At 42.1% G+C, this 26,708-nt stretch overlaps 3 protein-coding genes across 6 annotated transcripts; 1 reads left to right on the top strand and 2 right to left on the bottom strand.

Annotated features, from left to right (window-relative positions):
- The first annotated feature begins 1,155 nt into the window (after nucleotides 1-1,155).
- si:dkey-181m9.8 (E3 ubiquitin-protein ligase RNF31) lies at nucleotides 1,156-8,314 on the top strand. 4 transcript variants are annotated; one of them, XM_059344626.1, is made up of 19 exons: nucleotides 1,156-1,366; nucleotides 1,657-1,747; nucleotides 1,884-1,949; nucleotides 2,077-2,243; nucleotides 2,429-2,553; nucleotides 2,631-2,782; nucleotides 3,110-3,232; nucleotides 3,558-3,799; nucleotides 4,067-4,249; nucleotides 4,346-4,516; nucleotides 4,603-4,701; nucleotides 4,956-5,045; nucleotides 5,186-5,291; nucleotides 5,397-5,515; nucleotides 6,116-6,229; nucleotides 6,782-6,848; nucleotides 6,918-7,011; nucleotides 7,236-7,404; nucleotides 7,810-8,314. In XM_059344626.1, the coding sequence occupies exons 1-19, from the start codon at nucleotides 1,322-1,324 to the stop codon at nucleotides 7,831-7,833; spliced, it is 2,247 nt and encodes a 748-aa protein (XP_059200609.1). In that variant the 5' UTR covers nucleotides 1,156-1,321; the 3' UTR covers nucleotides 7,834-8,314. The 4 variants fall into 4 exon arrangements, 3 of the variants coding, with proteins under 3 accessions (XP_059200609.1, XP_059200608.1, XP_059200611.1); XM_059344625.1 differs by having other exon boundaries at nucleotides 1,162-1,366; nucleotides 7,783-8,313; XR_009395222.1 differs by lacking the exons at nucleotides 5,397-5,515; nucleotides 7,810-8,314 and having other exon boundaries at nucleotides 1,162-1,366; nucleotides 7,236-7,280.
- Nucleotides 8,315-13,018: 4,704 nt separating this feature from the next.
- On the bottom strand, nucleotides 13,019-21,577 carry LOC131980296 (inositol monophosphatase 1-like). Its single transcript, XM_059344508.1, has 9 exons — nucleotides 21,495-21,577; nucleotides 18,233-18,308; nucleotides 17,879-18,012; nucleotides 17,598-17,702; nucleotides 16,812-16,857; nucleotides 14,159-14,267; nucleotides 13,945-14,053; nucleotides 13,716-13,867; nucleotides 13,019-13,637 (listed from the first exon to the last, which is right to left on the bottom strand). The coding sequence occupies exons 2-9, from the start codon at nucleotides 18,293-18,295 to the stop codon at nucleotides 13,510-13,512; spliced, it is 846 nt and encodes a 281-aa protein (XP_059200491.1). The 5' UTR covers nucleotides 18,296-18,308; nucleotides 21,495-21,577; the 3' UTR covers nucleotides 13,019-13,509.
- Nucleotides 21,578-22,720: 1,143 nt separating this feature from the next.
- On the bottom strand, nucleotides 22,721-25,959 carry LOC131980570 (inositol monophosphatase 1-like). Its single transcript, XM_059344825.1, has 9 exons — nucleotides 25,946-25,959; nucleotides 25,485-25,556; nucleotides 24,846-24,979; nucleotides 24,017-24,121; nucleotides 23,785-23,830; nucleotides 23,602-23,710; nucleotides 23,399-23,507; nucleotides 23,122-23,273; nucleotides 22,721-22,926 (listed from the first exon to the last, which is right to left on the bottom strand). The coding sequence occupies exons 2-9, from the start codon at nucleotides 25,542-25,544 to the stop codon at nucleotides 22,769-22,771; spliced, it is 873 nt and encodes a 290-aa protein (XP_059200808.1). The 5' UTR covers nucleotides 25,545-25,556; nucleotides 25,946-25,959; the 3' UTR covers nucleotides 22,721-22,768.
- Nucleotides 25,960-26,708: the final 749 nt, after the last annotated feature.

Here is a 26,708-nt window from a genome sequence, read left to right as displayed (position 1 = left end):
TCATGCGTAATGGTGCGCTGCTTGGTGGAGTCCAAACAGCCTCAAGTTCTTCCTTCAGCTTTCGACTCCAGGTAGGCGATTTTTTTCACAGCCTTGGTTAGCTCCGTTTGGCTTTTCTTTAGTTGATCCTCTGCTGATGCTATGCGGTTTTCAGCCTCTTTCATCCGTGTGGTGTTGGAAGCTACATTTCGCTTTACCTCGGACACGTTGGTTTCCAGGCAGGGGTCAAGTTAGGGTTAGGGTTAGGGTCAGTTTAGTTCTACCGGTGTTAGGGTCACGTTAGTTAGTTCTAGGCGAAGTAACCCTGCCCTATATTAATTATTCTGTTACTACTCAACAGGAGCAATCTGAACAGACTAAAGGACTTGGACAGTGAAAACTGAATGTTGGGGCTGTATCTTCATCCTACAGATTGTGTATAACCGTGCAGCTTGCTGCAGGACACGGCTGGGATAACTGCTGCAACAGGGAAGAAACAGACACATTCAATTATAATCAGCTACTCTTTGACACGTTTTCTTTCTCAGGACGTCGGTTTGGTCTACAAGCTTCATCTGCTAATGGGAGAAAAACAAAAACTCGATATGAAGTTTAAAAAAAAAGCTCAAATGTAATAAATGAAGTTGGAAATAAAGAAACTAGACAATGATGGAAGTATACGTTTTACCACAGCAGAAGGTTTAGACTGGATTTAATCTCCACAACTAGAACAAAACGAACGAATAAAGGACTACAAAAAACCTTTGCTCATTTGTCTTAAATGATATATGTTGAGCTTTCAAATAAAAGGTTCATTTCAAAACAAAAGTTGCATGAATTGAAAAAAACTGATTGACTGAAATAGGTGTGTAAATTAATGCCTCCTCACATTGTGAGAAAAAAGGTCTAAACCACACATAAATACATAAAACATATACACATAAAAACTAAGCCTCAACTTTCCACACTGACATGTCAAAAGTGACGCGAGATCGAAGAGAAACGTGACGGAACTGTTATGAGATTTTGTTTCCGGGAAACAAAATCGTCGGGAATGAATTGTCGGGAATTATTTGACAGTGACACAGCTTAAATTAGCTCGTCAGTTAGCCTGGCACGGAGCAGAGTTCAGCGGTATAAGTTAACAAGTTTTGAAGGGGAGGAGTGAGTCTGAATCGCGGATGTGTATGGGGAGGGAGGTCCAGAGGGTTTTGTTTTTGTTGCTCAGATCTCCCTGGTATTAATTTGAAAGTCTGGGACCGGATGAGGGTGTGTCGTGTTTAAATGAATGGCAGCCTGTTAGCAGGTGAAGATAAACAGTTTGTGAGAGTTTTGGGAGAACATGCCGAGAGTTGGGGCTGAGGCGGAGCTGCGGACCCTGACGCAGGTTTGGAAAAAACTTTATCTGCAACTTTAGAGAATATATCAAACTTTATTTCAGAAAAAAAAACAAGTCTGCATCCCACTTCAGCTGCTGTTAACCGGCTAGCCACCGATGCTAACAGCGTCCGCTCAGATCCATTCAGAAGGGTTAGCTTAGTTAACACAATGCTAACAACAACAACAACAACAACAACAACAACAAACTCTCTATTATGTCCATAAAACTCCTGCTCTCCTCCTCCTCTCTCCTCTCCTCTCATCCTCTCCTCCTCCTCCTCCTCCTCTCCTCCTCAGTGTCAGTACAGTTATCCAGTAGAGACTCTTTGTGATCTTCAGGAGGTTCGTTCCGTTTTCCCTGATCTTCGTCTCTACGTTGATTTTTACTGTAAGTACCAACAGTCTTCAGGTCTCTGTATTAATAACCTGTATTAACCATCTGTCTCTTTCAGCTCAGGCAGAGTGATATGATTAATAATTGGTTATGATAAATATGGAGATGAAGGTGTGGTCTCCTCCGACAGGTTTTCCAAACAAAGAGAAAAAGAAGTTGGTGTACCTGGCCGGGACACTTCCTGTTCACTATGAAGGTGAGACTGTGATTCATTGCCCTCCATCGTGTTTCATGTTCTCACCTGATAAACAGAAACACAAGGTCCAAGGTGGTCTAGCCTGGTCCGTCCCTTCTGTTGACACTTGTCATGTGTGTCTTTACAGGAAGTGACTATAACATCCCAGTTTGCATCTGGCTTCATGAGACCCACCCAGTGTCCAGGCCTCGCTGTTTTGTCTGTCCCTCTGTCTCCATGGTGATCAACCCGTCCTGTTCCTGTGTGGACGCCTCCGGTAACATCGACCTGGACGCACTAAAAAACTGGACCCACGTAAGCCCCACTGAGCATGCTCAGTCAGACAGGGGCATTAGTCGAGGTTCGAGTTAGGGGTCCGGGTAAAGTTTATGTAGAGTCCAGGTAGAGTCCAGGTAGAGTTCAGGTAGAGTTCAGGTAGAGTCCAGGTAGAGTTTACTTAGAGTCCATATTAATAAGTTGTCTGTGTAACTTCCTGTCAGGGCGTGTCCAACCTGTCACTGCTTGTGTCAGAGATGAGGCAGGCCTTCCGGAGGGACACGCCCCTTTATGCCAGATGTCCTGTACAAGCCCCGCCCCCTGCAAGTCTGCAGGTGTCAGCTGGAAGGTCAGAGTTCATGACTATTGATAATCCTTAATAACTGAACTGAAGTCTTCAACGCATTATATGCTCTCCTCCTGCAGCAACCATCATTCCACCTCCTCCTCCATAGCCTCCTCCTCCATCACCTCCTCCTCCAGCACCTCTTCCTTCAGTACCTCCTCCTTCAGCACCTCCCCCTCTCCACAGAGCATTCGTCTCTACCTCACCTCCTCCCACCTGTCCGGACAGAAAGGTAAACTTCCTGCGTGCCTAAATAATAGCTATTTAGCATGCTAGCTGTATGTATATTTGTGTGCTAAATGTAGCATGATAGCTCTATGTATATTTGCGTGCTTAATTTAGCATGCTAGCTGTATGTATATTAGCGTGCTAAATGTAGGATGCTACCTGCATGTATATTAGAGAGCTAAATGTAGCATGCTAGCTGTACGTTTATTAGTGTGCTAAAGTAGCATGCTACCTGTATGTATATTAGCGTGCTAAATGTAGCATGCTACCTGCATGTATATTAGCGTGCTAAATGTAGAGAGTTGACGAAGCCCCTCGCCCTCTGTTGCAGGCAGCCAATGGGATCAGAGCGGGCAGGTGAGGAGGTCGTATACGGAGGAGCTGCTGGGGATCGACTTCAGCGCTCCTTCACCTTCCTCTAACAACCCCTTCCTGAACTCCGCTTCCACCTCAGGTAAGACAGACACAACTGAGCTACAGAAACCCCTCACAAAACTGTACTACAGTACTGCAGTACTACATTACTATAATAACATAGTTCTACAGTAATACAGTACCATAGTTCTACAGTACTACAGTACTATAGTTCAACAGTACTATAGTGCAGTACTACAGTACTGCAGTACTGCAGTACTACAAGACTGTGCTACAGTACTGCAGTATTACAGTACTATAGTTCTACAGTACTAAAGAACTGTAGTTCTACAGTACTAAAGTACTACAGGGCAGTACTGCAGTACCATAATTCTACAGTACTACAATGGTCCTGGTGTCTGCAGGTGTCCCCCCTGCAGATTCTCTCAGCAGGCGGATGGGGGCTCTGAGGCTGGACGGTAAGTCCAGCAGAGACCAGCAGGGTGAATCACCTTTACGGACAGTCCAATCACAGGCAGCCAGAGGCCGTCACACCACAGATTCTGTGGTTCTGGTCCCGGGTTCTGCACCAGCAGCTGGACTGCAACAGGACCCTGGTGCTCAAAGACTCCAGTCTGAGCCAGCAGCTGGACTGGAACACATCAAGGTGAGGTAGTTTCAGGTGGTCTCAGGTGGACTAAGGTGGTCTTAGCGTGTCTCAGGTAGATTAAGGTGGTCTTAACGTGTCTCAGGTAGACTAAGGTGGTCGTAGCGGGTGTCAGGAGGATTAAGGTGGTCTTAGGGTTAGGGTTAGGGTCTTAGCAGGTCTCAGCAGGTCTCAATCGGACTAAGGTGGTCTTAGCAGGTTTCATTAGGTCTCAAGTGGACTCTGTAGGTCTCAGCTGGTCTCAGCAGGTCTGTCTCTGTCCCTCAGATGGCGTCCTGCCTCCCCCCGGACCAGGCCGCCACCTTCCTGTCCCTTGTGACCATGGAGGGGCGGGGCTTCAGCCCTGATGATGTCATGGAGGCGGTGCAGCTGACTGCAGACTTCCCGTCGGCGCTGAAGTTCCTTACGCACCGCTGCCCGATCTGCCAGGACCAGGTGACCTTCAGCAAGGTGAGACCGGCAGGCCAATCACCACACATCTCTTCTTCTTCTCTGCCTGTATCTCCTGCAGATGATGTTTCTTCTTCTCTCCTGTATCTCCTGTAGATCCTGCAGATGACTCACTGCAGCTGCTTCCTGTGTCTGACGTGTTTCAAGTCGTTTTTCTCGGCAGCGATCAAAGAGCGAAGCATCGACCAGCTGGTCTGCCCGCAGTGTGGCTGTCCCGAGGTCAAAGGTCAGGCCGGGATGGACTACTTCAACCTGCTCGACACACAGGTGAGTCAGAGGTCAGCTGGTTGCAGGTCGGGTCAGAAGTCACATTACCAACAGGAAGTGAGGTGTGTCTGTGTGTGCGTGTGCAGATCCGTCACTTCCTGCATCCGGAGATCCACGAGCTGTTCCAGAGGAAGCTCAGAGACCGGGCCCTGCAGGACATGCCCTCCTTCCGCTGGTGTGCCCATGTAAGGAACAGACTAGGATCTGGGCTCTCACTCAGACCAGGAACACACACACACACACATACACACACACCCGGGGTCTCACTGAGAAAAGGACACGAGCAGTAACTTGCAGGTCAACGTTAGAGTCGCTGAGACTTGGTCAGTGTTAAAGGTGCTGTGGTTACAGTCCTTATGATGCAGGTTAGCCAGCTAGCTTAGCATCAGCCTGCAATAATGTGTGTGTGTGTGTGTGTGTGTGTGTGTGTGTGCTGCAGTGTTCGTTCGGCATGCTTCATGAAGCGGACCGGCTCAGGATGGACTGTCCCAGCTGTAAGAAGAGTACCTGCTGTCAGTGCAGGTCCCCTGTAAGACACACACACAGACACAGACACACACATACACGTATACACACAGACACACACACACACACACACACACATACACATATACTGTGTGGTATACACTGGTCCTGGATCAGAACATTAACAGATTTGTGGTTCTGCAGTGGTCCCCTCAACATCAGGGACTGTCCTGTAAGCAGTTTAGAGTCCTGCAGCAGCAGAACCATCCGGACCAGCAGACCGCCTCGTTGCTGCACCACGACAGCATCGGTACACACACACACACACACACACACACACACACACACACACACACACACCCTCTGACACAGATGAGTGTGTGTGATGTCCCAACAAGGTTCTGTCTGTCCTCAGAGTGTCCTCAGTGTCAGAGTGTCTTCAGTCTGTCACGTGGCGGCTGTCTTCACTTCACCTGCACTCAGTGTCTCCATCAGTTCTGCGGCGGCTGCAGTCGTCCCTTCACACCTGGCTCTGTGAGTCCTCTGTCCTCAGTTCTGGGTCTGTCCTCTGCCTGTCCTCTGTCTGTCCTCCATTTCTTCTCTGTCTGTCCTCTGTCTGTCCTCCGCCTGTCCTCTGTCTGTCCTCCATTTCTCCTCTGTCTGTCCTCCGTCTGTCCTCTGTCCCTCTCTGAAGACACAGATGTCTTCTTCGTCCTTCGCTGTTTAGGAAAGAAACATTTTTATTATTTAGCAACAGAACCAGTCGTAGAAGAACCAGTCGTAGCAGAACCAGTTGTAGAAGAAACAGACATAGCAGAACCAGTCATAGAAGAACCAGACGTAGAAGAACCAGTCATAGAAGAACCAGACGTAGAAGAACCAGTCATAGAAGAACCAGACGTAGAAGAACCAGTCATAGAAGAACCAGACGTAGCAGAACCAGTCGTAGAAGAACCAGACGTAGCAGAACCAGTCGTAGAAGAACCAGATGTAGCAGAACCAGTCGTAGAAGAACCAGACGTAGCAGAACAAGTCATAGAAGAACCAGACGTAGAAGAACCAGGCTTTTCAGCATTTATCGCGGTTTCACTTTGTGGGTCGCATTGCTGACGCAGACCGTGTTCGTCTCCTCAGGTTTGTGGTTTCTCTGCCGACTGCGGCAGCAAAGGGCTCCACGCTCACCACCCCCGAGACTGCCTGTACCACCTGAGGGACTGGAGCGTCCCCCGCCTGCATCTGCTGCTGCAGGTAAGAGCTGCTGACAGGTGAGATCAGTTATGATTGGGTGAGATCAGGTAAGATCAGGTGAGATCAGTTATGATTAGGTGAGATCAGTTATGATCAGGTGAGATCAGCTATGATCAGGTGAGATCAGTTATGATCAGGTGAGATCAGTTATGATCAGGTGAGATCAGCTATGATCAGGTGAGATCAGCTATGATCAGGTGAGATCAGTTATGATCAGGTGAGATCAGTTATGATCAGGTAAGATCAGGTGAGATCAGCTATGATCAGGTGAGATCAGCTATGATTAGGTGAGATCAGTTATGATTAGGTGAGATCAGTTATGATCAGGTGAGATCAGCTATGATCAGGTGAGATCAGCTATGATCAGGTGAGATCAGTTATGATCAGGTGAGATCAGTTATGATCAGGTAAGATCAGGTGAGATCAGCTATGATCAGGTGAGATCAGCTATGATCAGGTGAGATCAATTATGATCAGGTGAGATCAGCTATGATCAGGTGGGATCAGTTATGATCAGGTGAGATCAGGTGCTGACTGTCTCTGCTGTCTCAGTATTACAGAGTGTCTCCCACCTGGTTGGAACCAGCCACTGGCAGCTCACCTGAGGCGGGTCAGACAGGTGAGGTCTCTCTGTCTCATCAGGTGAATCTTCTGTCCCCAGTCTGACTCACCTGTCCGTCCTTTTCAGTTGTATGTTCAATTTTGGAGCTGCGAGACGACGGCGGCAGACAGGAGGAGCCGTGTGGACGCCCGGCGGCGCCCGAGTACAGAGGATACTGCCAGTAAGACCAGAGCTCCCAGTTAGACCAGAGCTCCCAATAAGACCAGAGCTCCCAGTTAGACCAGAGCTCCCAGTGAGACCAGAGTGACAGTCACCTGTCAGTTCCCCGCGTGTTAGGGAACATAAATTCATGATGAGCATGTTTCATTTTCTCATAGACTTCTATATAGTCAGCTTGTTCTTTAACAGTCTGCAGAGTTTACCTGTGTGTCCTCTGTCCCGCAGGACGCACTATAAGGAGCGGCTGGTGGAGCTGATCAACCGTTGCCATGCCGACCCTGCAGCGATTTTCAGCGCGGCAGAGATAGCGGCCGAGCTGCAGCGCTGGAACATCCCCACGCCGAGCAGGAAGCCAGAGGAAACAGAGCCACTGTACACACAGCGCCTCCTACAGGTAAGTCACCACATTATAATAATGTCTCTTGAGTGTAACATGAGTATTAATCACTTAATTAAATGCCCCGATTCTCTCAAAATGGTCTTATTTTAGTCTGTTAATACATGTAGTAGGGTGGCTTTTCCAGATTTCACAAAAAAACACCAAATTTTGAGATGTCCAATTTTTGGGGGGGAAAGGAAATACTATAGCATGTCGAAATTTTAGGCGAAAAAGTCATACAAATTTTAAATGCCCTGATACTCTCAAAATGGTCTTATTGTAGTCTGTTATTATATTAACAGATTGAAATGAGCAAAAATTATTTAAATTCCTGTTTTTTTTAACTGCAGATTTATGAGAAACATCTTGATTCAATAATCTCTGTCTCCTCAGACTCTGACCAATCGTGTTCCTCTCCAGAAGCAGCAACGTGACAATCTCTGACCTCTGCTGGAGCTCCGCCTCCTCACCTGCTCCTAATGCGCCAGCCAATCAGATGGTGGCTCTGTGTTGGTGTAGGAGTACTGACCACGCCCCCATCTCTGATGTCACAGCAGGGGGAAGGTGATATCACTACAGGGGGCGTGGTCAGGCTGAACTGATGAAACTAACAATGTCATCAGCTACAGCAGCTGCTGGCTTCTGATTGGCTGATGAATGAAAAGGGACCAAAGACGGAGCAAGCAGCCAATCAGAGATTAGAACTGATGTTCCACTTAATGAGCACCAGCTAACGATGCTAACTTGTCTCTCAGTATTTCAGCATGTGAGCAGCTGTTTGCATGTGTTAGCAGCTGTTAGCATGTGTTAGCACAGCTAAAACTGTCGACCTTCTTCTACTTGACTTGTTGCTGCACTTTAACACTTTTAATAAAATATATTAAATAAATAATCTGTTTTACTTTAGCTTCCTCTCTTTTGTTTACATGACAACCTGCTGATATTACTGTAATACTTATTTATTTATTGTCGTTTGCATTTACAAGTAAAATAAACTGTTATAATGATACACACATATATACAATACAGGATCAAACAATAATTCCATAGCTAAATAAAATAAGAGATAAAAGCAAACACCATGACAACAGGTGACTTAAACATCTGTAGTCTTAAATATATTTAAAGAGAAATATGATTCTGTTATTCCACCTCGACTAACAGAGAGGAATATGTGCATCATAATGACAATAAAAATCAAAGTAACTAATGCTGGGCTTACACCCAAAGATTTCCACAGTCCCAGACTAAAGTCTTTAGTAAATCTAGGAGTTTTACTGGAGTCACGGCGTGTTCCCATCATCTCCATCGTTAAGTTTAAGGTAGTAATCTGCACTGTTTCATATCAGTCTTTTTCTAGTCTTGGGTTTGCGATCATATGAAACGTGTTTGATTATGATCGCAAGTCGCAGTAACAGTCACAATCCACAACCAATAGATGAGCACAAGAAAGGTCCCTGATTCCAGACAGGGCAGTAAAACCACTTCGACAGGAAAAAGTAACATCACAATAATGCTAATAAGCTCAGTCCTACAAAAGAAATATAGTGATGTCATCAATAAAATATGTCATATATTTACAGCCACAAGCGGGATTTTGGGGGGCGTTGTTTCTTAGTAAAGAGAACAGTAAGAAGACCCAGTTAAAATGTATAAATAAATGTATACATAAATGAGTAATAAATAATTGATGATTAAAGTATGATTAACTAAGTGAAAGTGGATAGAGCTCATAAATATAATTTTTCAATTAAACAAATTATAATTAAATAGGACATAAATGTATATCATTAATTCATTTCTAAATTTTCCTTTCCTTTATTCTTCCTTATATCTATTTTTACTGGAAAATAGTCAACTTTTCATGTCAGAAAAACAGAAACGTTTTTCAGCTTTGTGAGGGGGCAATTTGTGGCATCTTTTTTTTTTTCTTTCAACACAAACCACTGCACGCACTAGAGCAGCTGTAGCCAAAAGCTGTTAAAAAAGTTTTTACTAAGAGCATGATGGGGGGGAAAATGACATGGTGGGAAAAAATGCTAAAAGAATCTAGTTGTAGTCTTGTAAATAGTTACCCTGCAATATTCACAGTCTGTCTAAAATCTCAGTCTGAGACTAGGCTGGGACTAAAAAATCTAAACACTTGTCTTTAGATGTGAGCAGGTGTGAGCTGGTAGTTTTCCGGGATTTCCAAATCTTTTCAAAGTCTTCTGATGTCTAGGTAGCATAAGAGATGTGAGGATAAATGAAACTGTTGTATGCTGCTAGAATGCTTTTCATAAATGATCCTCAGAACTAAGTGCACTGTCACTGATAGACATATTGGCTCTGTCTGCATTCTAATTGTTATTTCTAAAAACAATAAAGTTAGATTTCTTCATATTGACTGATAACTTAAACTTAAACCAAACCTAAACCAATAAGAACAATGGATGAATTGCCATTTGTTTTAGCAATAAGGGAATCAAAACTCTTTGTGTCATCAGCGAAGACTATATTTTAATATTATATATAGGAGACAATAAACTTGGAGCATCGAGATCATTTACGTATGTCAAAAACAACAGGGGCCCTATGCAGAGCCCTGTGGGATGCCACATGTCAGTCCAACCTCACCATACAGTTGAAACCAGAAGTTTACATACACTATATAAAAAGACACATATGCTTTTTTTCTCTCACTGTCTGACATGAAATCAGACAATCACTTTTCCTGTTTTAGGTCCGTTAGGATTACCAAAATTATTTGTATTTGCTAAATTCCAGAATAATGAGAGAAGGATTTTTTTAGACAATTTTTTATTACCTTCTTCAAAGTCAGAAGTTTACATACACTAACATTATTATGCCTTGAAACAATTTGGGAAAGCCCAGATGATGCTGTCATGTCTTTGGAAGCTTCTGATAGGTTTATTGACAACATTAGAGTTAATTAGAGACACACCTGTGGATGTATTTTAAGGCACACCTGAAACACACTGCTTCTTTGTGTAACATCATGGGAAAGTCAAAAGAAATCAACCAAGATATCAGGAAGAGAATTGTGGACTTGCACAAGTCTGGTTCATCCTTGGGTACAATTTCCAGATGCTTGAAGGTGCCACATTCATCTGTTCAAATAGTTATACCCAAGTATAAACACCATGGGAATGTCCAGCCATCATACTGCTCAGGAAGGAGACGGGCTCTGTGTCCCAGAGATGAACGTGCTTTGGTCCAAAATGTGCATATCAACCCAAGAACAAAAGCAACAGACCTTGTGAAGATGCTGGCTGAAGCTGGTAAGAGTGTGTCATTATCCAGAGTGAAACGAGTACTGTACCGACATGGGCTGAAAGGCCACTCTGCCAGGAAGAAGCCATTACTCCAAAAGAAACATAAAACAGCCAAATAACAGTTTCAAATGCACACAGGGACAAAGACCTTAATTTTTGGAGACATGTCCTGTGGTCTTACAAAACTGTTATCTTCTGGCTTCTTCCTGGCAGAGTGGCCTTTCAGCCCATGTCGGTACAGTACTCGTTTCACTGTGGATAATGACACACTCTTACCAGCTTCAGCCAGCATCTTCACAAGGTCTTTTGCTTTTGTTCTTGGGTTGATATGCACATTTTGGACCAAAGCACGTTCATCTCTGGGACACAGAGCCCGTCTCCTTCCTGAGCAGTATGATGGCTGGACATTCCCATGGTGTTTATACTTGGGTATAATTATTTGAACAGATGAATGTGGCATCTTCAGGCATCTGGAAATTGTACCCAAGGATGAACCAGACTTGTGCAAGTCCACAATTCTCTTCCTGATATCTTGGTTGATTTCTTTTGACTTTCCCATGATGTTACACAAAGAAGCAGTGTGTTTCAGGTGTGCCTTAAAATACATCCACAGGTGTGTCTCGAATTAACTCTAATGTTGTCAATGAACCTATCAGGAGCTTCCAAAGACATGACAGCATCATCTGGGCTTTCCCAAATTGTTTCAAGGCATAATAATGTTAGTGTATGTAAACTTCTGACTTTGAAGAAAGTAATAAAAAATTGTCTAAAAAAATCCTTCTCTCATTATTCTGGAATTTAGCAAATACAAATAATTTTGGTAATCCTAACGGACCTAAAACAGGAAAAGTGATTGTCTGATTTCATGTCAGACAGTGAGAAAAAAAGCATATGTGTATTTTTATATAGTGTATGTAAACTTCTGGTTTCAACTGTATAAACAACAAACAGCTCTCCCATTGTAAAACCAGATCTTTCAAACCTTGACATAGCATTTTTGATAACAAACTTTCATGATTCTATTGTATACCCCGATACTCTCAAAATGGTCTAAATATAGACTGTTGACACATGTAGTCGGGTGGCTTTTTTATAGAAATAACAAAAAAACACCATATTTAGAGATGTCCAAAATCTGAAAAGAAACCATAGCATGTTGTATTTTTGGGCGAAAAAGTCATGACATTTTTAAATGCCAGGATAATCTCAAAATGGTCTTATTATGGTCTGTTCATACATGTAGTAGGGAGACTTTATACGTTAGAGCCCGTATGATACTTCTATAATGGTTATAATAATGTTTATTGGGGCTGTTTGCATTCTAATTCTTATTTCTAAAAACAATAGTTAGATTTCTTGACATTGACTGATAACTTATTAAACTTAAACCAATAAGAACAATGGATGAGTCTGCATTTATTTTAGCAATAAGGGAATCCAAACTCTTTGTGTCATCAGCGAAGACTATATTTTAATAATATATAGGAGACAATAAACTTGGAGCATCGAGATCATTAACATATTTCAAAAACAACAGGGGCCCTATGACTGAGCTCTGTGGGACGCAACATGTCAGTCCAGCCCAAGGTTATAATAGTTTTGGATTTTTCATTAGTTTTAGGTTTAATTTCGTTGTGAATTTTTGTTTTCAAATTCAGTTCGTTTTTAGAGTGAGTTTGCTAGTTTTAGTTTAGTTTTTGAAAATGCTTAGTTTTAGTTTAGATTTTATTAGTTTTAGTGTTAGTATTTGTTTTTCTTGTAATGGGCTATGTGTTGGGTGCGAGATTCAAAGAGGTCATAATACATTTTGCCTTTATTTCCTTTGGTTTATCCCTCTTAGCCCCAATAAGGTTATTCACTCTTACAGTTCCGGAGCATCCCAGTCTCAATAAACATATTTACCAACGTGTTGCATGTTCACTAACCAGCAGCTATTTAGTTGGAACTAAATAATTACATTTCATATCAACAAAAAAGGATTATGCAGTGTTTCCCCTACATGTATTCTCCCGGAAGCCCACAAAGCAGGAATACACACACTCAGTGGCAGAGAAATAGAAACACTGGATTATGTACGAAAAAAGTTGACAAAGACGAAAACAAAGAACATTTTCACTATAATTTTAGTTAGTTTTGTAACCACACAATACAGTAAGTTAGTTATCATTTTTTTTAAATGATCTTATTTTTGATCTTATCTTATTTCAGTTGACAAAAATGATTTTTCAATACTAGGTTTCATTATTTCTTTAGTTTTCGTTAACTATAATAACCTTGGTCCAGCATTCTGTGAGTGATCATCAACTGCTTTACCAGGTCTTTAAAACCATGACATAACATTTTTGGTAACAAACTTTCATGATTATATTGTATACCAGCTTTTTCAAGGATTTTAGAAAAACAAGGCAGTGTTGATAAAGGACAACAGTTTGAGAATAAAGATGGATCATCAATAACCTGATTGAAGGGACATGGAAAAAAGGATTAAATCATAATAATAGTTAAAAAAGCTGCCTTTTTGATCAAAGAGGCCAGGAGAAGAGTTCAAGACTCTAATTATATCAAATACTTCAGGAGTGTTTGCAGGCTCAAAAACATTCAGTGAAGTATAAAGTCAGCTGGAGAACCAAAAGACAAAGAAGTCATTAAATGTAGTGGCTCTGTTATCTTTACTTATTTATTTTACAACATGGTTCGATATGTTTTTGGACGCATTATTTAGTCTTCAATTATTTTGTGTGTTCACTGTTGCAGGAGTGATAATCTGGCAAATGCAGTCTTTTGTTTGTTTTAGAAAAGGAACTTTATCACAAACTTTAACAAACATAAAATCCACAGCAGCAGTTCACTGTTTGAGCGGCGGAGCATCGTCTCGGAGCGGACTGAAGGAGTCGATCTCTTTGGCGATCCTCTCACCGATTGTTCTTCTATTGGCGGCAATAATTCTTCTGGACATCAGGTCCACCTCTCCCCCTGGACACACAACATTTCAATGTCATTCTCTCCATTTGAATCTTTGTCAGAAACAGTGAGTTTCTGTTTGAACTTTACCCTCCACATCCATCAGTACTCCTCCAGCCTCTGAGACGATCAGGGAGCCGGCAGCCACGTCCCAGATGTGGATCCCAATCTCATAATACGCTTCCACACAACCGGAGGCCACCTGACACATGTTGATCGCTGCAGTTCCTGCACCACGCACCCTAGAAACACATAGCCACATTAAATACACATTTACATTGCAATGTCAGCACTATTTCTGCAGGAGGGTTGGTATTACCCATGTATAGGGAGGCAGAGGATACTCCTCAGGCTCGAGAAGATTTTCTCAACAGCTTCAGGGTCTCTGCTAGATCCAAACTCTGTGGCAATGATCGACTGTTTAATGTCTGATGGAAAAAAAAATATAAGGTAAGGATCTGGTCTTTGGCTGACACAGGGTTTGCTGAGATTGACTCATTGTTGAGTAAAACAGTGTGTTGTTTATTACTGACCTTCCTGGTCAGAAACCTGAAGTGGCTCTCCGTTACAGAAAGCTCCCTTCCCCCTCCTTGCCGTGTACATCTTATCTTCAAGACAACTGTAGACCACGCCGAACTCCATCTGAGGACAAGCAGGACGTCTAAAGACCAGCAGGGCAATTTATATTATGGTGATAGTGTAGCAGGTGATAGTGCAGCAGGTGATAGTGTAACAGTGCAGCAGGTGATAGTGTAACAGTGCAGCAGGTGATAGTGTAACAGTGCAGCAGGTGATAGTGTAACAGTGCAGCAGGTGATAGTGCAGCAGTGCAGCAGGTGATCGTGCAGGAGGTGATCGTGTAGCAGGTGATAGTGCAGCAGGTGATAGTGCAGCAGGTGATAGTGCAGCAGGTGATCGTGCAGGAGGTGATGGTGTAGCAGTGCAGCAGGTGATGGTGTAGCAGGTGATAGTGCAGCAGGTGATAGTGCAGCAGTGCAGCAGGTGATCGTGCAGGAGGTGATCGTGTAGCAGGTGATAGTGCAGCAGGTGATAGTGCAGCAGGTGATCGTGCAGGAGGTGATAGTGCAGCAGGTGATGGTGTAGCAGGTGATAGTGCAGCAGGTGATGGTGTAGCAGGTGATAGTGCAGCAGGTGATGGTGTAGCAGTGCAGCAGGTGATGGTGTAGCAGGTGATAGTGCAGCAGGTGATCGTGTAGCAGTGCAGCAGGTGATCGTGTAGCAGGTGATAGTGCAGCAGGTGATAGTGCAGCAGGTGATAGTGCAGCAGGTGATGGTGTAGCAGGTGATAGTGCAGCAGGTGATAGTGCAGCAGGTGATGGTGTAGCAGGTGATAGTGCAGCAGGTGATCGTGTAGCAGGTGATCGTGCAGGAGGTGATAGTGTAGCAGGTGATAGTGCAGCAGGTGATAGTGCAGCAGGTGATGGTGTAGCAGGTGATAGTGCAGCAGGTGATAGTGTAGCAGGTGATAGTGCAGCAGGTGATAGTGCAGCAGGTGATAGTGCAGCAGTGCAGCAGGTGATCGTGTAGCAGGTGATCGTGTAGCAGGTGATAGTGCAGCAGGTGATGGTGTAGCAGGTGATAGTGTAGCAGGTGATCGTGCAGCAGGTGATCGTGTAGCAGGTGATAGTGTAGCAGGTGATCGTGCAGCAGGTGATCGTGTAGCAGGTGATAGTGCAGCAGGTGATAGTGCAGCAGGTGATGGTGTAGCAGGTGATGGTGTAGCAGGTGATAGTGCAGCAGGTGATGGTGTAGCAGGTGATAGTGCAGCAGGTGATCGTGTAGCAGGTGATCGTGCAGGAGGTGATAGTGTAGCAGGTGATAGTGCAGCAGGTGATAGTGCAGCAGGTGATGGTGTAGCAGGTGATAGTGCAGCAGGTGATAGTGTAGCAGGTGATAGTGCAGCAGGTGATAGTGCAGCAGGTGATGGTGTAGCAGGTGATAGTGCAGCAGGTGATAGTGCAGCAGGTGATAGTGCAGCAGTGCAGCAGGTGATCGTGTAGCAGGTGATCGTGTAGCAGGTGATAGTGCAGCAGGTGATGGTGTAGCAGGTGATAGTGTAGCAGGTGATCGTGCAGCAGGTGATCGTGTAGCAGGTGATAGTGTAGCAGGTGATCGTGCAGCAGGTGATCGTGTAGCAGGTGATAGTGCAGCAGGTGATAGTGCAGCAGGTGATGGTGTAGCAGGTGATGGTGTAGCAGGTGATAGTGTAGCAGGTGATGGTGTAGCAGGTGATCGTGTAGCAGGTGATAGAGCAGCAGGTGATGGGGTAGCAGGTGATGGTGTAGCAGGTGATAGTGTAGCAGGTGATAGAGCAGCAGGAGATAGTGTAGCAGATGATAGAGCAGCAGTGCAGCAGGTGATAGTGTAGCAGGTGATAATGCAGCAGGTGATGGGGTAGCAGGTGATGGTGTAGCACAGCGGTTCCCAAACTTTTTTAGCCGTGCACCCCCTTCTATGTCCCAACCGTGTTGATGCACCCCCAATCCCCCACACCTTCAAAAAAAACAAAATGCAATAAACTTTTTTATAGCCATATTAAAGGCAGCATGTTTAATCATGCTCGAATGAGAATAATTAAATAATCACCATCACAACAAAGTTATGAACAAGCTTCCACTTTAAAGAGCAAAGAGGATGATGAAGGCTCAGGATTAGAGGCAGAAAGCACATAAGTTGGGAAAATGTTATAATATTTTGAGCCGCGTTGAACAAAAATTGCAGCAAGTTTAAATGAGCGTGGAGCTAAAACAACCCGTCATCATAACAGGCTGGAAACATGGAAGAAGATAACTTCTTCTACGCTTCATTTTAAGATGAAGTGCATTTTGAATAGCCTGCATTTATTTATTAATTAATGTTACAGTTTTTGATTTTACATTTTTTCAAAGGAAATGTTTATTTGCACGTCTTTATTGTGTGGGGGAAAAAAATGTTATTGTTTAATTATCAGACCACCATTACATTTTTTATCTCGCGCACCCCCTAGCAGCAGCTCGTGCACCCCCAGGGGTCCATGCACCACACTTTGGGAATCCCTGGTGTAGCAGGTGATAGAGCAGCAGGTGATAGTGTAGCAGTGCAGCAGGTGATAGAGCAGCAGTTGATTATAGCAGCAGGTGTGTACATAGTATGTTATGACATGGATGACTAATGAATTGAACTCACCTGTTTGTTGACAGAAAATCCGATGGAAACAGCAACAAAAGGATATCTGTTAAATATTAAAAAATATGATTTTGGAGGTCATTTATTACAAACAAAATTACTCAAAAATCAAAGGTTAATGTGTCACTGATGATAAATATTTTCTTTGAAATCATCAAACAACCTGATTGATGAATTTTGATTTCAAGTCGACACTAGGGGTGCACCGACACACACACACACACACACACACACACATTGAGGTTAAAGGGCATAGGTTGCTGTATAAATAAATACTTGAAAAGGAATGCTTGTTGTAGGTGTGCTCCTTGTATATAATATAGTATCATAACATTACTAGTATTAATTGTTTGAAATCTCTGAAGAATCTCATCATAGTGTACACACACCGGCAGTAGCCCTCATGGCCCTTTCAGAATTTCCCCATGGGAAATTTTCTAGTTTATGGTTGCAATTCTTTTGTTAGTTTGTCCTGTAAATAGCTGCTATTTATTTTAAGTTCAATATTTTATTAACTACCTCAGACATTGTGATTTCCTTTATTTGTTCAAGAAAAATACTGCTGTGTTATTGTTTTTCAATAAAATAAGATTCAAACATTGAAGGTGTATGCTGTGAGTTATAAAAAAATCGGTATCGGCCAAAATCGGAATCGGCAGGTCAGGCTTTTTAAAAATCGGTGATCGGCCAGAAAATTGCAATCGGTGCACCCTAGTCGACACAATAAAAACTGATTATAACTGATGTTGTCATCTTCACAATAACGTGTTTAATTAAAAAACTCACGCATGAACGAAGTTGGTCGTCCCATCAATCGGGTCGATGATCCAGGTGGGACTGTCGGTCAGCACGCAGGCTTCACCTGCTGCCACAGACTCCTCCCCGATGAACCTGACACACACACACACACACACACACACACACACACACACACACACACACACACATATAATGAGCTGATTCTATTATTCATTAATTATTAGTTGGTCTAATATATTATTATTATACATCATATATGTTAAATATTATTATAAATATACTGAACTGATCATCGATCAATAACTCACCTGTGAGTGGGGAATTTCTCCTTCACTGATTGGATGATGAGCTGCTCCACTTTCTGGTCAGTTTGTGTCACTAAATCAACCGACGAACTCTTCGTCATCACCTTCCTGTCGTCCCGCAGAGCGTCCCGCACCACCTGATCAATACCCCATCAATATCTGATCAATACACCCCATCAATATCTGATCATTACACCCCATCAATATCTGATCAATACACCCCGTCAATATCTGATCATCAGACCACAGAAAGAACCTGCAGCTGTGTGGAATCATAAAGGCTTTTATTCTGAAAAACCCACACACACACACACACACACACACACACACACACACACAGACGTGGTGACTTCTGACCTCCCCGGCCCGGCGGGCAACAGCGGCGGCGTGGTCCATGGCGTGCTGCCAGAGGTCGGTCATGTTGTTGGAGCAGCTGGAGAGAAACAATATAAATGTTATTTATATAAATGTATTGTTTTTATGTTGTAACTTTTTATTTCTATTTTGGTTTGTGTGAAACTTTAATTTTGTGATTCTGTTTTTCTTCCATTCAGGATCTTAATTTGTTTATTTACTTATTGTTTGTTGGCAAGGATTATAAAGCATCATCAGCATCATAATCCGTAACCAAGTCGCTGCAGGTGCACCAGATTAGAACACATTAGAACAGATTATAGACTTTTATAAGAGATTATAACGGATTATGAAAGATTATAAGAGATTATGTAGATTATAAGAGATTTTTACAGATTATTAGAGATTATAATAAATTATAACAGATTATAGTATATTATAGTAGATTATAACAGATTATAGTATATTATAGTAGATAATAACAAATTATACTAGATTATAGTAGATCATAACAGATTATAGTAGATTGTAACTGATTATAGTAGATAATAACATATTATAGTAGAATATAATATATTATAACATATTATAGTAGATTATTGTATATTATAGTAGATTATAGTAATAATATAAATAATAATAATAATAATACATTAGATTTTTATAGCACTTTTAAAGATACTCAAAGTCGCTTAACATAACAAAAATAAGACACACACAAACACAAAATGCAGAAAAAAACAAAAACTAAACAGAGATGAGACATTATGAGTTCAGGTCTTGTAAACTATTTTGAAAAGGTGGGTTTTGAGTTGATTTTTGAAGGCGTGGAGGGAGTCGGAATTGCGGATGTGAGTAGGGAGGGAGGTCCAGAGGGCTGGGGCAGCAGTGGAGAAGGTCGCCAACAGTAGTAGATTATAACAGATTATATTATATTATAACAGATTATAGTGGAGTATAACAGATTATAGTCAATTATAATGGATTATAGTAGATTATAATAGATTACAGTAGATTATAATAGATTACAGTAGATTATAACAGATTATAGTATAATATAGTAGATTAAGCAGATTATGACAGATTATAGCAGACTATAGTATTTTATAACAGATTATAGTAGACTATATTAGATTATAACAGATTATAGTAGATTATAATAGATTATAATAGATTATAACATATTATAATAGATTATAACAGATTATAGTAGATTATCACATATTATACTAGATTATAGTAGATTATAACAGATTATAATAGATTATAAAATGTAGATGTACATGCAGTAGCTGGATAATCCACCAGGGATCAGTGATTAATGCATCAGAGGGCCATCACCGTCAATCAGTGACCCACATGTCATTTTTCAAGAATATTTTTGTCAATTTTGAAAAAGTTAAGATAAGAAAAACTTTCAAATTATTACTGATACTTCAATAGGAGTATTAATGGACTGATGTAATGTAAAATTGATTTATACTTCATAACTTAATTTATAGTAAAACCGTGTTGAAAATGTGTGTATAAAATTTGATACAGCAGGTATTAACGACAAGTTATTTGAAAATTTGTCTATTGTCATTTTTTTGCATTTCATACATTATGCATGAAATAAAGCAACATAAAGTATTTGTCTCATTTAGGTTAACTAAGTTAAGGTTTAACTGACATAATCAGGTATATTTAGAGTAAAATTGAGATATCTCTCGAACAATTCAAAGAAATACATAATTTGTTTTTGTTGGTGTATTTTTTAGATGGCAAAAAAATGAGCATTGCAGATGTGTTGTAAATAAACAAACTGAGAAACAAATTGCACAAAAACACCAGATGTAGCAAAAGTGTTTTGCTGGTTCCACTGGTGGATCTGTCATTGCTGCATGAAAACTTCATATCAGCAGATGTATGATGTTGTGTTGTATGGAAAAAATATATATTTTCTATGTTTGAGGAAAATCTTAAAAGGAAAGGCTAAGTCTTCATGGGTTAAAAATGTTGGGTTTTTGTTAGTTTAAGAAAAACAAACTGCAGTGGTGGAAGAAGTATTCAGATCTCCTACTTCAGTAAAAATACTAATACAACACTGTGAAATTACTCCACTACAAGTAAAAGTCCTGCATTCAAAACTGACTGAAGTAAAAGTACAAAAGTATCAGCATCAAAATGTACTTAAAGTATCAAAAGTAAAAGTACTCATTATGCAGAATGGACCCACTCAGATTGTTAAATATATTAAATAATAAATATAATTTTATATATATATTATTTTTAAAAAACGTTTTATTATTTTATTTCCTTTTGAACTCTAACTCTTTTTTTATTGTTTTTGTTATTGCTTTAGTATTATTTTATTGTTTTCATTGTTTTTATTTATTACTATATTTGTGTTGGATTTTTATTGTATTTTAATAACTGTACAGCACTTTGGTCAACTAAGGTTGTTCTTAAATGTGCTCTATAAATAAACTTTGACTTGATTTGACTTGACTTAAATAAATTCCAAATTTTTACTGGATTATTATTTTTGATGTAATTATGTAAGCAGCATTTTAATTTTCTCAAAATAGGGCTAATTTTAACTACTTAATACACAGTTATGATGTTTTATTAAAGAAATAAATGCCTAATCACTCTAAATGTATCATGTTTTTCATGTTAAATCTCAACCTGTAAAGTAACTAAAGCTGTCAGCTAAATGTAGTGGAGTAAAACGTACAGTATTTGCCTCAAAATGTAGTGAAGTATAAAGTTACTAAAAATGGAAATACTCAAGTAAAGTACAAGTACCTCAAAATAGTACCTAAGTACAGTACTTGAGTAAATTGTCTTAGTTACATTCCACCACTGACAAACTGTGAGCAACATATTCCACCAAAAGACCTGATGTATCAAATATGATAGATATTAGAATTCATATATGAAAATTGACATTTCTTTTTTTTTTTTAATTTGTCAGCAGGTTCAATTAACACTCCAGTTTAAAAATATATATTTTTTTCTGGCAATTATTTCATGGTTCAGGCTTAATACGGTTAACGAGCCGCATCAACAGACTGTACGTGATGACGCATTGAAGACGTGTGACGTGTCGGGCGCTGCGTCGGTCCGCTCTGTTTAACTAAGCGTCTTAAAACAGCAGATTTAATGAACAGAGGCCGTTGCAGAGAGACAGAGCAGGAGGAGCCGCCGCACCGGAACACACGGGTGAACAACAACATCAACAACAACAACATCAACATCTACAGCAGCATTAAAGTCTCACCTGAGCACTGTTTACTGCTGCAGGTCAGCGGCTCGGAGCTTCCCGGGTTCTTCTTCTTGTTGGAGCAGCAGCGGCTGCCTCCTGCTGGTGACGTCAGCTCTGCTCCTATTGGCTCAGCTCTCCTCTGCTCCTATTGGCTCAGCTCTCCTCTGTTTATTAAACTTTATATTGTTTAATCTGATCCTGGAGAACATGCAGAGAAATATAAAGAAATATTAAAGAATATAAAGTTGTGATCTTTTCTGTACTGTTACTCCAAAGTACTCTGTAGTACTCTATTATGCTGCATAGCTGCAGTACTCTGTAGTACTCTGTTACTCTGTTATACTCTATTACTCTACAGTATTCTGTTACTCTGAAGTACTCTGTATTACTCTGTTTTCTCTAAAGTAATCGCAGTATTCTGTAATACTCTTTTACTCTGCAATAATCTGCAATACGCTGTAGTACTGTGTTACTCTAAAGTAATCTGTTACTCTTAAGTACTCTGTTACTCTGAAGTACTCTGTTACTCTAAAGTAATCGCAGTACTCTTAAGTACTCTATTACTCTGCAGTACTCTGTTACTCTGCAGTACTCTGTTACTCTGCAGTACTCTTTTACTCTGCAATACTCTATTCTGCAGTACTCTGTAGTACTCTGCAGTACTATGTTACTCTGCAGTACTCTGTTACTCTGTTACTCTGCAGTACTCTGTAGTACTCTACAGTAGTCTGTTACTCTGCAGTACTCTGCAGTACTTTGTACTACTCTACAGTACTCTGTAGTACTCTGTTACTCTGTAGTACTCTGCAGTATTCTGTAGTACTCTGCAGTACTCTGTTCCTCTGCAGTACTCTGGAGTACTCTGCAGTACTCTATTACTCTGTACTACTCTGCAGTACTCTCCAGTACTCTGTTACTCTGTAGTACTCTGCAGTACTCTGTAGTACTCTGTTACTCTGCAATACTCTGTAGTACTTTGTAGTACTCTGCAGTATTCTGTAGTACTCTGCAGTACTCTCTAGTACTCTGCAGTACTCTATTACTCTGTATTACTCTGCAGTACTGTTACTCTGTAGTATTCTTCAGTACTCTGTAGTACTCTGCAGTACTGACTATCAGCTGATTGGTCTGTTGGAGTTGTCATTAAGATACAAAAATATGTATAATTGGAAAGAACAACAAGATTTTATTTATTTATCGAGTCAGTTTTATTTGTGACAACGGGAAGAAGCAGACAGGTGAAGTACAGAGAGGACCATCACGTTTACAGGTATGGCTTATGAGCTGACCTACACGCCGTTCACACTTGGCGCTCCACAGACACACTTGTCAGAGTCCTCATCGTCGCGGCGACAGGGAAACGCCTGGATGACCTGAGCGATTCGATTGGCCACGGCGTCGGAGCTTGCAGCAATGACTCGCCGTGACATCATATCAAACTCTGAACCTGAGGACACACACCGACCAATAAGAGGAGGACAAAGGTACGCACAGGTACACTCATGTACACACACAGGTACACACAGGTACACACACAGGTAAACAATCAGGTACACACAGGTGCACACTCAGGTACACAGAGGTACACTCAGGTACACATCACAGGTCAGTGAATCAATAATCTGTCCGTTCGTTTACACACCATCTGTATCCATGACGACGCCTCCTGCCTCCTTAACGATGATGGCTGCGGCGGCGATGTCCCAGCAGTGCATCCCAATGTGGTAGTAGGCGTCAGCTCCGCCCGCTGCCACCTGACACATGTCGACCGCCGCCGTCCCCAACGCACGCACACTGAAACACACACAAAACACATTACAGAGGCAACAACACACAGACATACACACACACACACACACACAGACGCACACACAGACAAACACACACACACACACACACACACACACACACACACTGACCCGTGGACAGGAAGCTTCAGCAGTCTGAAGATGTTGGAGGTCAGGGTGGACAGAGCGAGGTCATCACGCTCCGCCCCAATCTCCGTCACCACCACACACCTGCTGACGTCTGATTTTAGGAGAAAGAACAGGTTCAGTACGCTCAAAGCATGTGTGGTGTCATGTGTGATGTCACGTGTATGATGTCAGGTGTGTGATGTCACCTTCCTGTCCGGAGGCGTGCAGCGGCGCTCCGTTCAGGAACGCTCCTCGTCCTCTCTGAGCGGAGAACAGTTTGTCCTCCACGCAGCTGTACACGATCCCGAACTCCGTCTGACAAACAACAACAACACGTCATTAAATTCCTTTCTGAACTCTGACCTCTGACCCGCCTCAGGTGAGTTTACCTGCTTGTTGACGGCGAAGGCGATGGAGATGGCCACGAACGGAAACCTGCATGGAGGAACAAGTGGACAGGTTCAAATTAAAGTTGCACGGATTGTTCACCCCCTGTGTGACAGGCAGAGATCCTCTCACCTGTGTGACAGGTGTTAGACAGAGATCCTCTCACCTGTGTTACAGGTGTTAGACAGAGATCCTCTCACCTGTGTGACAGGTGTTAGACAGAGATCCTCTCACCTGTGAACAAAGTTGACAGTTCCGTCGATCGGGTCGATGATCCAGGTGGGATGGTCTGTCAGCTCCACACGCTCACCTGCAGCCACAGATTCCTCCCCGATGAACCTGAGAGTCAGAGGTCAAACTGAGAGTCAGAGGTCAAACTAACCCTGACACAACCTTAGAGCACAGTAGATGACAGTAGAACACATCAGAACACAGTAGAATGTCAGTAGAACACAACAGAATGACTGTAGAACGACAGTAGAATGACAGTAGAACACAGTAGAATGACAGTAGAACACAGTCAAACACAATAGAATGACAGTAGAACACAGCAGAACGACAGTAGAATGACAGTAGAACACAGTAGAATGACAGTAGAACACAGTGGAATGACAGTAGAACACAGTAGAATGGCAGTAGAACACAGTAGAATGACAGTAGAACACAGTAGAATGACAATAGAATGACAGTAGAACACAGTAGAATGACAGTAGAACACAGTCGAACACAGTAGAATGACATTAGAACACAGTAGAATGACAATAGAATGACAGTAGAACACAGTCGAACAAAGTAGAATGACAGTAGAACACAGTAAAATGGCAGTAGAACACAGTAGAATGACAGTAGAACACAGTAGAATGACAGTAGAACACAGTAGAATGACAATACAATGACAGTAGAACACAGTATAACACAGTAGAATGACAGTAGAACACAGTGGAACGACAGTAGAATGACATTAGAACACAGTAAAAAGGCAGTAGAACACAGTAGAATGACAGTAGAACACAGTAGAATAACAGTACAATGACAGAAAAACACAGTAGAATGACAGTAGAACCTGTGCTCGGGGTATCGGTTCCGGATGGCAGCAATCAGAATCTTCTCGACTCGTTGATCCGTTTCTGTCACCAGATCAGCTGGAGAACTTTTTAACTTCACGTCTTTCTGCTGCTGAAACGCCGTCAGGACGACCTACACACACACACACACACACACACACACACATCTGAACTCCTTTGTTCAGGTCCACAAACCCTCACCACTACGCTCTTCGAGTGAAAGACGTCTGGCTGAACACCTTCACTCTTGTTCTACACAGATGACTACGACAAGTATCACACCGACCGCTCAGCGACCTAAAAGCACTGACGCGACTAACGGACTACAACTGAACCATGGCTCTTACTCTTGCTATGTTTCTTGACTTCATCCTTGCTTGTGCTGTATTAATCTCATTTGTACATCACTTTGGATAAAAGCGTCTGCTGAATGACATTGTAGAATTGTAGAAGTGTACACACACACACACACACACACACAGACACACACACACACACACAGAGTCATCAGAGTGTGTGTGTGTGTGTGTGTGTGTGGGGGGGGGGGGGTCATTTGAAGGTCAGCAGCTGGAACACAAACACGTTCACATTCCTCAGCGTCTGTATCGGCGCTGTGACATCACGGCGGCGTCTCTTACCTCACTGGCCTGTTTGCAGAGCGAGATGCCGAAGTTCAGACAGTCGGTCCAGTTGGCCATGATGAAGAAACTCTGAAGAAAACACAAACAATGAGGAAGGACAAGTAACACAGCAAACTACACGAAGACAACGGGAAAAGTACAAGGAGGTAAATAAAACATGACAACAATAAAGACAAGGAGGAGAGGAGAGGAGATGAGATGAGATGAGATGAGATGAGATGAGATGAGATGAGATGAGATGAGATGAGATGAGATGAGATGAGAGGAGAGGAGAGGAGAGGAGAGGAGAGGAGAGGAGAGGAGAGGAGAGGAGAAGGAGAAGAGGAGTAGAGGGAGGAGGAGGAGGAAAGGAGAGAAGAGACAAGAAAAAGAAGAGGAGGAGGAGAGGAGAAGAGGAGTAGAAGGAGGAGGAGGAGAAGAGTAAAAGGAGAGGAGAGGAGGAGGAGAACCTTGCGTACCTGAGGAGGAAGAGAGGAGAGGAGAAGAAACCCGGGTACCTGAGGAAGTCGGTGACTTTGTGAAGAAGAAAAACTTTCTGAACTCTGATGAAGTTTCTCTCTTTTTATTCCACAAACAGCCAATCAGAGCTCAACATGCCTCCCTGCAACACGACAGCCAATGGCAGCGCAGCACGGATCAGCAGTCTCCTCTCATTAAAAATGTCATAGTAAAATGTCTTGATTTTAGAAGAGAGGAAAAGAAAAGAAAAGAAAAAAGAGAAAGGAAAGAGAGGGAAAGAAAAGAGAGGAAAAGAAAAGGAAAAGAAAGAAAAGTTTCAGAAACAGAAAGACGTTAAACAGGTCAGAGGTCAGGAGGAAGTGGTGACGAGCTGTCAGTCAGCTGACAGACACGCTGCACACACTGATTCCATTAGAGCCAGTTGTGTGTCTGTGTGTGTGCCTATATGTGTGTGTTTGTATTTTTGTGTGCATTTGTGTGTACGTGTGTCTGTACGTGTCTGTATGTGTGTCTCTGTGTGTGTGTGTGTGTGTGTGTGTGTGTGTCTGTGTGTGTGTGTTATCAGTGTTGTCGGACACTGTGAAGTAGCGTCTCTGATGATGTCACTGTACGTGCCATCACTGATTGTTAATCGCTTGTTGTCGATAAAGATATGAAAGTTCAGTTTGACTCAGAGGTCATCGTGTTTCAGCCAATCAGAGCCTGAGACACATACACACACACACACACACACACTTTTTTCATTTTTTGCAGAAAACAAAA

Source organism: Centropristis striata, chromosome 11 (assembly GCF_030273125.1).
Source record: "Centropristis striata isolate RG_2023a ecotype Rhode Island chromosome 11, C.striata_1.0, whole genome shotgun sequence".
In the NCBI taxonomy this organism is placed as follows: Eukaryota; Metazoa; Chordata; class Actinopteri; order Perciformes; family Serranidae; genus Centropristis; species Centropristis striata.
Note: the sequence above shows the minus strand (reverse complement) of the source record. Positions and strands in the feature narration are given on the sequence as shown.

What these genes read in the sequence shown, in the direction of transcription:
- si:dkey-181m9.8 (XM_059344625.1), top strand. Translation starts at nt 1,322, where the DNA reads ATGCCGAGAGTTGGGGCTGAGGCGGAGCTGCGGACCCTGACGCAG. An exon ending in CTGCAGGTGTCAGCTGGAAG is followed by an intron (nt 2,554 to 2,630) that starts GTCAGAGTTCAT and finishes CTCCTCCTGCAG; the next exon opens with CAACCATCATTCCACCTCCT. An exon ending in GAGTACAGAGGATACTGCCA is followed by an intron (nt 7,012 to 7,235) that starts GTAAGACCAGAG and finishes TCTGTCCCGCAG; the next exon opens with GACGCACTATAAGGAGCGGC.
- LOC131980296 (XM_059344508.1), bottom strand. Translation starts at nt 18,295, where the DNA reads ATGACCGACCTCTGGCAGCACGCCATGGACCACGCCGCCGCTGTTGCC. An exon ending in GATTTTCTGTCAACAAACAG is followed by an intron (nt 14,268 to 16,811) that starts GTGAGTTCAATT and finishes GCTTGTCCTCAG; the next exon opens with ATGGAGTTCGGCGTGGTCTA. An exon ending in AGTACTGATGGATGTGGAGG is followed by an intron (nt 13,638 to 13,715) that starts GTAAAGTTCAAA and finishes TTGTGTGTCCAG; the next exon opens with GGGGAGAGGTGGACCTGATG.
- LOC131980570 (XM_059344825.1), bottom strand. Translation starts at nt 25,544, where the DNA reads ATGGCCAACTGGACCGACTGTCTGAACTTCGGCATCTCGCTCTGCAAA. An exon ending in ACTGTCAACTTTGTTCACAG is followed by an intron (nt 23,831 to 24,016) that starts GTGAGAGGATCT and finishes TCCTCCATGCAG; the next exon opens with GTTTCCGTTCGTGGCCATCT. An exon ending in CCTTCGCCGTCAACAAGCAG is followed by an intron (nt 23,711 to 23,784) that starts GTAAACTCACCT and finishes GTTGTTTGTCAG; the next exon opens with ACGGAGTTCGGGATCGTGTA.